The sequence below is a fragment of the Nanorana parkeri genome, unplaced genomic scaffold (genome assembly GCF_000935625.1).
Source record: "Nanorana parkeri isolate BGI_ZX_2015 unplaced genomic scaffold, ASM93562v1 scaffold2214, whole genome shotgun sequence".
NCBI lineage: Eukaryota > Metazoa > Chordata > Amphibia > Anura > Dicroglossidae > Nanorana > Nanorana parkeri.
This window is the reverse complement of record NW_017308482.1, coordinates 146,482-161,254: the sequence shown is the minus strand read 5'-3', so window position 1 is coordinate 161,254 and position 14,773 is coordinate 146,482. Positions and strand designations below refer to the sequence as shown.

The 14,773-nt window shown below is 42.3% G+C and overlaps 1 protein-coding gene across 1 annotated transcript; it reads left to right on the top strand.

The window, feature by feature from the left end:
* The first annotated feature begins 6,811 nt into the window (after window positions 1–6,811).
* Window positions 6,812–10,028, top strand: LOC108801095 (perforin-1-like). The gene is made up of 3 exons (XM_018573043.1): window positions 6,812–7,350; window positions 7,693–8,059; window positions 9,315–10,028. Exons 1-3 carry the CDS (start codon window positions 6,812–6,814, stop codon window positions 10,026–10,028), a joined length of 1,620 nt encoding a protein of 539 aa, XP_018428545.1.
* The last annotated feature ends 4,745 nt before the right edge of the window (window positions 10,029–14,773 follow it).

Genomic DNA, 14,773 nt, shown 5'->3' with positions numbered 1-14,773 from the left:
AAACGCTGATTAAATCAATTAAACCCCTCCCCCCCAAGCCACAAATACAGGATTATTCATGGCACTAAACTTCTCATAAATCACACAAAGCATAATAAAAAATAATGACGCGTTAAAATGGTCATAAATTATACAAAAACATCAGTGATGTGCATCCCAGACAGCAAGCAATTGAGCTTCAAGTTTTGAAATGACTGGCTAAACTATTGCTAGACTTGCCGAGCTTCACAATTGTGTTGCATAATTACAGCGAGTCTGCATTGCAAGTCTCCAGACCAGCGTGCTTTGTAAAAGTGCTGTACACTTGCAGAGCTCTTGCTAAGACCTGCAGGACTCTTGCTGTAGACTTGCCAAGAAAATTTGCTACAAATTCAAAAAGTGTCGCCTAGAACTTGTGCTGCGAGTGTTCTGCAAGTCTACAACCTGCCAGGAATGTGCGCAGCAAGTTACCAAGAATTACAATTTAACCCGGACACAAGTTTGTCCCAAGTTATCCTTGCTATCTGGGATACAATGAAATATTGCCTACAAACACCAAATGGGATATATATCTCAAACCCTATCAGTAAAATGAATCACAAAGGATCAATAAAACTATTTATATCCCGCTCTAGGTTTAATCCGTGAGCGGTCTATGTTTCAAGTTTTCTTTTTGATTTTATGGGACAGTTGAATGTGAAACATTATAATATTAGGTTATCTAATGAATATAGTGAAAAAGGGATTAATTTCCTCAATTTGTGGGGGAAAAAGTACCGATCATAATGGGCATATTCCAAGAAATAGTTGCCATTGCTCTAGTTGGGTGAAGGGGGCCCGAGAGAAAATTTTTTAAGGTATCGATTATGTGTAATTCGTTTCGGAAAAATTTGTTTTTTTCGGACAAATTTTCGTTATTCGGAGATTCTGATGTATCTGACAGGGTTATTCACAAAAGGGTGAAGAGTTTAGAGAAGACAGGAGAAGGGAACAATCTAGGACAACATCGCTGAACTGGAAAGTGATCTGAATTGGAGAATGTTTCCGGTTCATCTATTTTGTCCTAGATTGTTCCCTCCTCCGGCCTTCTACAAACTCTTCACCCTTTTGTGAATAGCCCTGTGAATTTCCGAATAACAGAAATGACGAATGAAAACGCATCCAAATTTTCATTATTTCGGACTAAATACACAATAAAATGGTCATACTTTGATTAAAGAAAATCACCACACTGTGCATACAATTAAATATTACTTAAAAACACAAAATGGGATACACTGTATATCTCAAACCCATAACTGGAATGAATTGCAAATTATTAGACATGCGCACCGGCAAAACATTTGTTTTGTTTCAGGTTTTTGCATTATTTCGTTTTTCAGGATTTGGGTCCGAAAGTCAATTAGATTCGGATTCGGACAAAATTAGTTAGCAGTAAACTGTACGAATATTCGTTTGTGGATGAACATTCGTTGCAGCAAAGTGACATTAGACAAAATACATTTTTTTTTTTAAAATGCCACTTTGCTGCAACAAATGACGCAACGGAAACGAAATGACAATTCGTACGGACTACCGCTAATGAATTTCGTCCGAATCCCGAAACGAATTGACTTTCGGACCCGAATCCTGAAAAACGAAATAACGGAAAATCTGAATCAAAACGAAACAAAACAAAACAAATTTTTTGCCGGTGCGCATGTCTAATAATTTGCAATTATGGGTTTGAGATATACAGTGTATCCCATTTTGTGTCTTTAAGTAATATTTCATTGTATACACAGTGTGGTGATTTTCTTTAATCAAAGTATGACCATTTTATTGTGTATTTAGTTTTATTATGCTTTCTGTGATCTATATGAATAACCAAGTTTAGTGCCATGCATAAGCCTGTATTTGTAGCATTGGGGTGGAGGGGTGTCATTGATTTAATCAGGGTTTCAGTGTCTGCTCAGCAACCACTGAAGATGTTCACTGGAAGGAAACATGGAGTATGATGCAGAAGCAGGATTATTATTATTATTATGCAGGATTTATAGAGCGCCAACAGTTTGCACAGCGCTTTACAATATAAGGAAGACATTACAATAACAATACAACTCCAGACAAGATGATAAGGAGGGCCCTGCCCCTGGGGGCTTACAATCTAAAAGGGAGGGGCCAGTGATATATGAGGAGGAAGCTGTGTGGGGATGAATTGTATGAGAACGGGATGGTTGAGCGGTTAGGTTGAGGTGGGATAGGCTTCCCTGAAGAGATGAGTCTTAAGGGATCGCCTAAAGGCAGTCAGAGTGGGAGATAGTCGGACTGGTTGGGGTAGAGAGTTCCAGAGGATGGCATAGACTCTAGAGAAGTCCTGGAGGTGAATAAGGGAGGAGTTGACGAGGGAGCTGGAAAGCAGGAGGTCTTGGGAAGAGCGGAGGGGACGGTTAGGGTGATACTTTGAGACAAGGTTTGAGATATATTCGGGGGCGGAGTTGTGAAAGGCTTTGTAAATGGTTGTTAATATTTAGAATTGTATCCTCTGGCCGATTGGAAGCCAGTGCAGGGATCGTCAGAGGATGGCGAGGGATGGAAGCCAGTGTAGGGATCGGCAGAGGAGGGCGAGGGATGGAAGCCAGTGAATGGATTGGCAGAGGGGTGTGGGGGATGGAAGCCAGTGCAGGCATGGGCAGAGGGGGGTTGCAGACACTGAGCGGTTGGTTAGGTGGATAGGTCTGGCAGCTGCATTCATGATAGACTGAAGGGGGGATAGTCTGTGTAGAGGTAGGCCAATGGGGACGGTGATACTGGGTTTTAGTTGGTACGATTTTCCGATGAACTGCTGAGATGTTTACACACAGGTATAGGACAATGCAGATCTATTGATACTTTAATAATAAATAGTGTGCAGGATATTTTGCCCCATCGATTGGTACTTTTGTCCTTTGCCAGCTTTTACCAATCAACGTTTGTTTTGGAAAGCACATCCTGGTTACAGAGTTTGCTGATCCTTGGAGTGTTTATACAACTGCACCCAGACGAGAAAGTGGCTCTGACAGAGTAAGTATCTGTTTCCAATGGTGGGAGTTAATTGTGAGAAAATAGATTTTTAGGTTTGTAGCTTTAGTTTTAGCTTCAAATGAGTGTTGGGTAAGTAAGTCATTTCTTTTAAGTAAGACATTTGTCATTTAATTATTTCTGTTTTGTAACTAAATCTGATTGCAAACTGCAAAGTCACATAGACCATTAGATCTGGGGGTACAGCCAACCACTCTCTAAATATTCAACAATTGTTTGTCTTTTTTTTGTCCTTTGTGTTGCTTGTGCAGTTCCTTTGTATATACGCCTTGTCTCTCTTCTCATTGAAACAGAACAGCTTGTTCTACACATTTAGATGGTCATGTGTAGCCTATTCTTTTGCTTTAGCATTTACTTTGTTGATGATGGATTGGGCTCAACTGGTCAACTCTCAATGCCAAACCTCCAATTTCCAAGACATCTGCGTACTTTCCAGCTGGCCCCACACAACTAATATTGGAGTGGTCACACTAAGACCACATTTACATCCTTTGCATTTTGTAGTTCGAATGCCTGAGTGCCACAACACTTTTTATTGGTGCCTGTTCACATCTGAGCATTGTGTCACCTGTAATAAAACCCCCTGCATCTGAAGAAAGTTCAAGAGCCTCTTCTGAGGAAGAATTAAGTGTGAGGATGAAGCCTGAAACAGGTGCAAAAAAAAAGCCCCCCAAAAAACCAAAGACACTCAGCTCAAGTGTCAATATGCCTAAAGCACAAATTTGTTTAAAAGATCTAGTATTTGGAACACTCGTTCAATTTCTATATGGTTATAATTTCTAATATTATAGTTATTATGCCTCAAATTGATAATCAAATTCAACCATGCTGATGAAGAAATTTGAAGTAGAATCTAATTTTGTTCTCAAACACACCAGCTAATTCTAATAGTAATTGTGAATTTCATTTGGGAAACTAAATTCATTCCAAAACTGAATGCTAAAATTATACAAAATGTGGAATAACAAGGTCTGTAATGGCATTATCCAACGTTCTGACCAGATTTTTATTGTGAAAGTTTGTACGAAAATCTACCAGGGTGTGGCAGGCTTTAGACGAGGAACAACCTTATCAGTAGTGTGAGCAGGATGCTGGGGTCATCAGAGATTGGAACCAGAGAGGAGCTCATTCTCATCAGACAGTGGGTACAGAGGTGTCGGATTGGATCCAGAGAGGAGCTCACTCTTATCGGTATTGGGTACAGAGGTGTTGGATCGGATCCAGAGAGGAGCTCACCCTCATAGGTGGTGGGCACAGAGGTGTTGGATCAGATTTAGGGAGGAGCCCACCCTTATTGGTGGTGGGTAGAGAGGTGCTGGAGTGGATCCAGAGAGAAGCTCACTCTTATCAGTAGTGGACACGGAGGTGTTGGAAGGGATCCAGGGAGGTGCTCACCCTTATCAGTAATGGATGATGAGTTGCTGGATCAGATCCAGAGAAGAGCTCACCCTTATTGGTGGTGTGTACGAAGATGTTGGATCAGATCCTGAGAGAAGCTCACCCTTATCAGTAGTGGGTAAGGAGGTGCAGCATCAGACCCAGAGAGAAGCTCACCCTTATTGGTGGTGGATACGAAGGTGTTGGATCAGATGTAGAGAGGAGCTCACTCTTATTGGTGTGAGTATGAAGGTGTTGGATTGGATCTAGAGAGGAGCTCACCTTTATCGGTAGTGGGTACAGACCTATTCCATAGAATCCAGGATCGTCCTCACCCCTATTGGTAGTGGGTTTGGAGGTGTTGGATTGGATCCAGAGAGGAGATCACCCTTATCAGTATTGGCAATGGAGGTGTTGGATTGGATCCAGAGAGGAGATCACCCTTATTGGTAGTGGGTTTGGAGGTGTTGGATTGGATCCAGAGAGGAGCTCTCCCTTATCGGGGGTTGGTATGGAGGTGTTGGATTGGATCCAGAGAGGAGATCACCCTTAGCAGTAGTGGGTACATATATACATTCTAAAAGGAGGAACTCTGTTAATATAAGATCTCTTAGGCTGGAACCCCACCGTTATTGTCAGGTTCCCTCCTCTGAGATATATAAGTATATATACAATATTTGGCAAAATGACAACAAATACTGACCTGCACCAAATCCAGCACTGCAGCACAACTGACCGGCTCCTTGTGTTCCTTCTCTCCCTGTCTGGGCTCTGCTGAACAAGGACTGGAGGAGGCTGATAACGGGTCACATTCAGGTACTTACTCTACTTACATTTAAAAGGTACAAATAATGATGTGTTAATAATTACAGAGCTCCAATTTGTGTCTATTTTAGCTCCCCGAAGATCAGCTGTATTGAAACAATAATCTTCTAGGTGTCCGGGCAGTTTTTTTGCTGTGCGCATCCCTGAAGTGTGACTTCTTCTCTCTACATTGGGTAAGATAAGTGACAATTCATTTAATAGTGAACATGCTCTTCTGTATATCTGAGTCTGTATTTCCTAAACATCATTATATAATCTGATTATACAGCTATCCATCAATGGGTGTAATTCTTGGCACATGCTCTTAGTCTGTATGTATGGACTCTGCACAGTACCTCTTCTCTTGTCCTGTATGCCGGGTGGCATTCTCAGTATCTGTTCTTATTCTGTATGTATGGACTCTGCACAGTACCACTTCCCTTGTCCTGTATGCCGGGTGTCATTCTCGGTATCTGTTCTTATTCTGTATGTATGGACTCTGCACAGTAGAACTTCTCTTGTCCTGTATGCCAGGTGTCATTCAGTGAAATCTTGACATTTTTCAGTGATATTTAGCATAGATTTCAGAAGTCTACTATCCAGGATATACATGTTGGAGGTTTTAGACACATTCCAGTAAACATCCAGTAGGTGGCAGATCTTCACCTTCACAACACATGGGGCTACAACAGCAGAGGACCATCTCAGAACACACATAACACGTTGGATGGTATTGCATTGTGTGTGAATTGTAAATGACTTGGACCTATATGGGTTGGACTTGATGGATGTATGTCTTTATTCAACCCCAAATACTATGTAACTATGTAACTTGAGTAACATAATTATAAGACATATGATGGATCATGTAGATCTATCATCACAAACACCTTGTATTCTGTGAGAGAAGACATTGTATGAATAGAGGAAGGGGGAGAAGGGGAAAAGCAAGCATTGCTCTTCTTGACTGCTTGACTGATGGAACTGTGATTTACAACACCATAAAAAGGTCATTTATTTCTACAAACCAAATGCCCAAAAAACATGTTTTCCCCCCCTCAAATCAGCTAAATACATTAGTTACATAGTTAGTCAGGTTGAAAAAAGACACAAGTCCATCGAGTTCAACCTATAGAGATACAGAAAAAAACAAAACATTTACAAAATCTTACAGCTTGAGGGAACTTTGCTCTCTGCGTTGTCTCCCCGTGGTTCCTCCACAGGGGTCTGGCACTCCCCTGCTGAGTTAGAGTTGTCCAATCAGCAGGAATAATGAATTTTACTGATTACTATATGTGTACTCACTGGAGAGATTTCCCTCACTTCCTGTTCTGGTGAAACCCAAAGCACTGCAGCAAGCTGAATTTCCCGTTTTCTCTCTTGGGAGTCGATTCTCCATATACTACTTGAGGGAAACTGTTAAGGGTCCGGTAGCCTTTCCAAAGTAATATATGGACATATAAAAGAATAACAACTGTAAAATAATGATGTATAGTATATAGTAAATCACACAGAGCATATCAATAGGGATATTAACTGGTCTGTTTGTTCCCTTTTCTGCAGGGTTTATAACACATACAACTGTCTGAATATGTGGCTCATCTTGATTCTTCTAAGCTTTGCCACTTCTACCTTCTGCCTAACTTACCCCCCACTCACCGACGCCTGCCGGCCTGCCAAAAGGGCAGAATGCAATAAAGTCCATGTTGTCCCTGGTCACAATCTTATCGGCCAAGGCTTTGACATTGTGACCATGAAGCAGACAAGAGCTCACCTGCTGGATCTCCAGAAGTCTTCTGCAAAGGATGGCGGCTGCACCGTCTGTCTCAACCCACACATGAACAAAGCCTGGCAGAAGCTTCCGGTCGCGATGATGGACTGGAAGACCCAGTCACAGTGTTCTCGGAAAATCAGCAGTGAGGTCTCCCGATCTTCTACATCGCTGGCAGAGGAAACTGCATCAGAGGTGAAGAATGACTGGTCAGCTGGTCTAGAGCTTTACTACAAGGGGGTGAATGCCAAGCTAGTAATGGCTGGTTCCCGGTCCCAGGTGGTAGAGTTTGGACGCAAAAAGACCAGCACAGACCGTTATACCTTCATCAAGCACCATCTGAGTTGTGTCTATTACAGGTAGGCTATCAGATATAACACATATTACCATTATAAAACCTGTAAATGTTTCCAAAATGCTCCTCCATTCGCTACTTTAAAAGATCCGTCCATCAGCTGCAAAGTTTCTTTGCTTTAAATAAAAAAGATTCGGTCAGTCTGTCCAGTACAGGCAAATCATTACCTAGATGACCACTCAGCTGCCGCCAATAGCTGGTGGAGGCGGTATGGCCACTTTGAATAAACAGTCTGGGCAGCATCCAAAATGCTATCTCCATACAACAGGGTTTTCCTGAAACAAGCATTAAAATAGTAGGAAAATAAATTACCTTTTTATCTTGTAACTCTTTGTCACTTTGCCAGCTTCCGACTTTCACACCTCCCTCTTCTGAACAAAGATCTGAGACAGGCCTTGAAATCTCTGCCACCAACTTATGATTCCAAAACTCGAGCTATCTACAGAAATCTAATTAGCATCTACGGGACTCATTATATCACCCAAGCAGATGTAGGCGGGCAAATGGTAGAGGTCAACGCCATCAAGACCTGCCAAGCCTCCATGGATGGCATATCCATGGATGAGCTGAAGGATTGTCTTCACAATGAGGCCTCGGTTGCTGTAATTGGGATCGCTGAAGCAAGCGCCAAAGCTAGCGCCTGCAAGGAACTAAGCGAAAAATCCAACAAGGGGGAGAGTTTCCACCAGAAATTCAATGAGAGAGCTTGGGAGGTGAGTACACCTATATACACGAGGGTGAGTCAAAAATTATCCAAATTAAAACTTCTGTTAGCCGCACTGTCTTATCCGTTCAAGTCTAGTGTCTCCCCAGTCACTGCTGTGCAGTTGTGAACATGTTACGTCAGTTCATTTGTAACTGCGGTGCGAGAAAAAATGGATGCCCCCACGTTTTTTGTGGTCTGAGAGTATTCCTGGTTCTGATATTTATCAAATACAGTATGGAGAAAGTGTTTTGTGGTGAAGGAGTTTGTATGAATGTTTAGAGAAGTTCAAGGAAGGTCGCACAAGTGTTAGCCATCAAGAAGGAGCCGGACGCCCGTCCATGTCTGATGACAACATTGAGCATTCTCCCTATAGTCCTGATCTTGCTCCATCGGACTTTCATCTGTTTGGTCCCCTGAAAGCAGCCCTTAAAGGATGAGAGTAGGACAGAGTGTCCTCTTATTTCATCAATCGTTCAGTCCTAGGTGTACAGAGCCAGTGTGGAGGAACTTTAAGTACACAGTAGAAAAAAACTGCCAATTAATACACACAACCCGTACAGTGGGCAGCAACAATGAGGACCCAATCAGATTTCTCTTGCAGGGGAGGGACAGCAGGAACCTAGAACCACTTGTTCTTAGACATGTGCGATTCGTTTAGTTCCGAATCGAAATTCGGACGAAATTTCGGAAATTCGTGGATTCGGAGCAACCGAATTTCCGAAATGTACCATGTCCGAATTCATCCGAAAGCACCCAAACTATCATCACAATGATGACAAATCACGGCTTGAACTATCTTGCTTTGCATGTAATGAGTCTCTCTCATATATTAGTTTCACCGCATAAGTTGTATTAGTGAAATAAATGAACTTTGCACGATATTCTAATTATTCCAGTTTCACCTGTATATATATATATTTTATTTTTTTTCTTCACCTTTAGCGCTGCGTCACTTTTTTATTCAAAAACAAAACCCCAAATTTCGGAAATTCGTCCGAATTACGAATCTGAAACCCAAAAACGAATCCAATTTCAAAATCCGAACTAAACGAAATCCGAAACTAAACTAAACTATTTTTTTGCAGTTGCACATGTCTACTTGTTATACATAGGAATTTGTTACATTATCAGCAACATAATATGTGGGTGGCTGTGTGACACCAATGGGTGCCCTGCTTACCAAGGGTGATGCTACTGCTTAATAAACCCAGCCCTGCATATTGCCCCTTTTACTGATTTTTTTTTTATATTGTGAATTTTAGGTAAGAGGAGGAAATATCTCTTTTAAACTGCTCTCCTTTGATGTCAACAATGGAGATGGAGCATCTTTTGAGACCTGGATGGAAAGCCTAAAAACTAACCCTGATATTGTAACCTACTCTCTGGAGCCCATCCACAAGCTGGTTCGAGACAGTGGACCTCAGGGAGAGAACCTACGGAATGCTATCAGTGAATATATCATGGAGAAGGCGCTGAGTAAGAACTGCTCATGCCCAAAGGGTTCACAGCTTAGTCCAGATACAGAGTGCAACTGCATTTGTCCTGGTGGTCAAGGTAAAAATATAAACTGTTGCCCCTCAAAGAGGGGACTTGCCAAAGTGATGGTCACTGTAAAAAATGCCTCAGGCCTTTGGGGTGACTACATTACACAGACTGATGGCTATGTAATCGTAAGTGTTGGGTTGGTTTCTGCTCGGGCACAGACCATATTGGACAATGATAATCCAAACTGGGACACACAACTAGACCTCGGGGTTTTGGAACTCAGTTCAATCTCTAGCTTGAAGGTGGAAGTTTGGGATGAGGATTATATATATGATGATCTGCTTGGATCATGTAAAAAATCAATCAACAGTGGAGAGAAGGATGAGGTTTGTTACCTTGATTATGGCAGTGTGACCTTTACAGTGAGTGCACAATGCGTCCCTCACCTGACTGGGCCCCTCTGTAGAGATTACGCTCCTTCCCCCAGTTAGATTTCTAATGGTCAAGTTAGAGTTCTATAGTCAAGATGCTTTTGTAACTAATCACAAAGAAGGAGCAATTTGTAATTTCTAGCAATGAAAGTTATTACTGAGCGCCTCAACTGTTAATTCATTGAAACAGCTCGTGTCCTAAAACATACTGAGTGTACTTTACATTGATCTGCTTTATGATTCATTTCTGCAATAAATATATTTGAGCTTTGACATTGTAGTGTTTGCTTATTTGTAAAGCCGTACTCCAGGCAAACAGCTAAATACACAGATAAAGTAACATATAAGGAAAATGTGTTTCTTCCCAAAGGATGACAGGAAACAATAAAAAGCTGTGAAGATAAGGGGTGTGGGCTGTTGTCCTCGCATAGAGAAGGGAAATTATTATACATCAAATAAGATCTACCCTGACTCACATATCATATCTCTGCTAAATAATATTGGAAGCTTCAGGAATATCAAATAATAATAAAAAATACTTGGTAGAAAATAAATCTTCATTATTCTCAAAGTCCTAATATAGAGAGCAAAAGCCTTTCAGTTTAAAAACATTTAAGAACAGGTCGCCAGGCTTAAAGAATCTCCTAATATAATTCATATATATGTATAAATTACACTGCGTACAGCCAGGGCCGTCTTTAATATTGATTGGACCCTGGGCAAACATTTTCTTGGGCCCCCGCCCCTACCCACCAAGCCACGCCCTCTACCTGCCATGCAGTTTCTCTCTCCACCCCAACATCCCAAATCAATTTATTTATTTTATATATTTTTTTATATCAGCCCCCCGTCTGCCTAGCAACTGATGATGCAGATAGGCGGGCCGGCTGGTCTAGGCATGCATGATAGGTTCTGATCCCTGTGCTTTGATTACAAAAAAAAATGTCCCGATCTTCTGATCTCTTTTGCCTGTCTGCAAGTGGATCAGAGTCTGTTATTGAGCCTGTGATCCCAGTGCTCTCCCCCCTCATCCTCCTGGTTTCCCTAATCTCTCCCCCTGCTGTTACTTGCAGACAGGCAGCAGATCGGGAGATCAAGACTTTTGTCTGCTCTGCCTAGCAACTGATGATGTGATGGGTGGGCCACACAATTTTGTTGCACAATTACAGCAAGTCTGCATTGCAAGTCTCCAGACCAGCGTGCTTTGTAAAAGTGCTGTACACTTGCAGAGCTCTTGCTAAGACCTGCAGGACTCTTGCTGTAGACTTGCCAAGAAAATTTGCTACAAATTTAAAAAGTGTCGCCTAGAACTTGTGCTGCGAGTGTTCTGCAAGTCTACAACCTGCCAGGAATGTGTGCAGCAAGTTAACAAGAATTACAATTTAACCCTGACACAAGTTTGTGGCAAGTTATGCTCGCTATCTGGGATACAATGAAATATTGCCTACAAACACCAAATGGGATATATATCTCAAGCCCTATATTTAAAATCACAAATGATCAATAAAACTATTTATATCCCGCTCTAGGTTTAATCCGTGAGCAGTCTATGTTTCAAGTTCATAGATCCACTGTGTCTTTTTTATTGGGGTAGATTCATTGATGATGTTGTGCTCATTTGAACTGGAGAACAATGTTTTCTTATTGATTTTATGGAACACTTGAAGGTGAAACATTATAATATTAGGTGATTAATTTAGTGAAAAAAGGATTAATTTCCTCAATTTTGGGGGAAAAAGTACTGATCATGAAAGGCATATTACAAGAAATAATTGCCATTGCTCTAGTTGGGTGAAGGGGGCCCCGAAATAACATTTTTTAAGGTATCGATAATTTGCGATTCATTCTAGTTATGGGTTTGAGATATACAGTGTATCCCATTTTGTGTTTCTTTTTTTTTTTTTTGAGCATGTAAATTTTTATTGGGTTACAACAAGAAATAAGGTCATACAGACAACCTGAATCACTCAGGGATACAGAGTGTTTACAGTGGTAAGTATATGAGATTACATTGTCATAAGTACATACATGATCCTGGATCATAAGATGCACATGATACAGGGTTACTATTAGAATAACATGTAATACCAGCATCAAAGCTCAACAGAGCCAAACTAACCAATGAATCGAGGTTGTAGAAATATGTGGACTTATCCAAAAGAAGAGTCGGGGTTTACCTTGGGCTGGGATTTTTTCGCTTAATGGGGTATTTTATAGTGGAGATTTAAAAGGCAAAATTAGTGGTATAGCGCGTTTACACTCAGGATCATGGAGTGCTTATTGCACGGGCCTACCAAGATTGAGCGACGAGGGTCATATGGGGAATGGTTCATGTGGGAACTAGTGTGTTGGGGGGAATGTTAAAGGACATCTAGGGGACCCAGGGAGTCGTTCAGTTTTTCCATTAAGTACCATGAGGATTGGTGAAAGATAGTCATAACCTCCCTCAATTGGTGTACAGGTAATTCAGACACCAAAAAAGCTTTCCATGATTCAAAGAATAATTCGGTGCGGGATTGGTTAAACTTCGTATCTAACTTATCTATCAGCATGAGATGTAGTAGTTTAATCTTATACGTAGAGAGAGACAGGGGCAGGGCAGATATCCAGTTGGTCAGGGTGGTCTTCTTAGCAGTGAGAATGCATAGGTGGTCCCATCTGGTGAGGCGAGGCGGTGTGGGAGGAATAGCGGCGGGCAACGAAGCATGTAAGAGACAAATGTCAGGGGAGAGGGTTCTAGAGCTGCCAGATTGTCCGTTCATATATGAGATGACTGACGTACAGAAAACTTGGATATGGGGGCATAGCCACCTCAGATGTATAAAGTCGGGTAGGGGGAGATGGCACTTCGGACAGGAGGTCAGCCAGTCTGGAGGAGATGTTTTGGAAATAATATTAAAAGCACAGTATGCTTTGTGGACCAGCTTAAATTGTATCTCCCTCCATGACTCGTTGACAATCGCCGACCGAACCTCCCCACAGCCCTGCAGTATGGTCGACTGAGTTTCCTCAGGGGAGTGACCCAGGAAGGCGGCCCATTTGTGTACGTACGGGGGTAAGGTAGAGGAGGAGGAAGAGGAGAATGAGCATAGAGACCGATAGAGAAAGGACAGGGACACTTTCTGTGAGTGGGAGGACAGGAGCTGACTAAAGGGATTAAAGAAGGAGGCGTTCCAGGGTAGGGATACATTTTGTGATATGAAGTGGGAGATTTGAGCATATTGTAGAAAATCATTAGGTGAGACTCTGTATGTGGATATGAGATCCTGGAGTGGTCTGCAGTGGCCTTGGGACAATGCCTTTAAGGTTCCATTTGCTGAATGTATCGGACTCACGTCCTGAGGGGAAGTGTGGGGTGGAGATAATAGGCATCAGGGGAGAAACCATGCCAGGTAGATGGTAAATTCTCCTTACTTCGCTCCAAGTGATAATAGTGTCTCTCAATAGGATGTTCCTCTTAACATTCATTGGGAGACGAGGAAGGGGAGTGTGCAGAACTCCTGTGAGTGACCAGGGAGCTACTAGGGAGGATTCCAGAGACGTATTGGTGTAAAAGGAAGTGTTGTGTATACAATCCCGGACATGTCGGAAAAGGCTGGCCAGGTTATGAAATCTAATGTTGGGTAGATTGGCCCCCAAATGGCGTGCTGGTTTTTGTAGTTTAGAGAATGCGATTCTATTTTTTCCCCCCCGCCATATGAACCTAGAGAAGGCCTTATGTAAAATTTGGATGTCTTTGTGTTTGTTGAGCAAGGGGATAGTTTGCATGGGGTACAGGAGTCGGGTGAAACTAATCATACCTATTAAGTGGCAGCATCTCAACATGGAGAGGGGTAAGTCTTGCCATTTCTGCAATTCGGCCGTGATTTTACGAATGATCGGGGTGTAATTTAGGGCATATAGCTCAGCAGCATTACGGGAGATATGGATTCCCAAATATCTGAGGGAGCCAGTCTTAATGGTAACGTTGTATTGGTCGGGCCCGGCGAGATTAGGTTTGGCCGGGGAGAGTGCCAGGGGTAACAATTCACTCTTAGCCATATTAATTTTGAGGCTAGAGAAGGTGCCATAGAGTTGGATATGCTGGAAGATATGCGGTAATTGGGTAGAGGGATCAGAGAGGAACATTAGGATGTCATCAGCAAATAAGATTAATTTTAGTTCGGTCGAGCCCACCTGAATCCCCTGGAAACACTGAGAGGAGGCCAGAGAACAGGACAGGGGTTCTATTGCCAGATTAAAAAGCAGGGGTGACAGAGGGCAGCCTTGGCGTGTGCCTTTATGTAAGGAGAATGTGGGGGAGAGAGCCATGGACGTGAAGATTCTGGCCATAGGAGATGTATACATAGTAGAGATGAAGTGGAAAAAAGTGCCAGAAAAGCCCACGTGAGACATTACTAAGTTGAGCCATTGCCAGTTGACGTTGTCAAATGCCTTCTCCGCGTCCAGGGCCAAGATAGCCCGATGAGACGGAGAGGAACATGACAGCTTTGAGTATTCTAGAGCTGTTATCACTTTACGTATATTTAAGAACGCAGCCCGGCCCTTAATGAAACCTGCTTGGTCAGATGAAATGAGTTTCGGCAACAGGGTGGCCAGACGATCTGCCAGGATTTTGGAGAGTTACTTAGCGTCCTGGTTTAATAGGGATATGAGACGGTAGGAGGCAGCAAGCATTGGGTCTTTGCCTTGTTTGGGTAGTAGTCTGATATATGCATCGTTGAAGGTGGGTGGATAAGTTTGTGTGCGTAAAATGTGATTGAAGAGAAGCAAGAGTGTGGGGCTAACATCATCAGCTATAATTT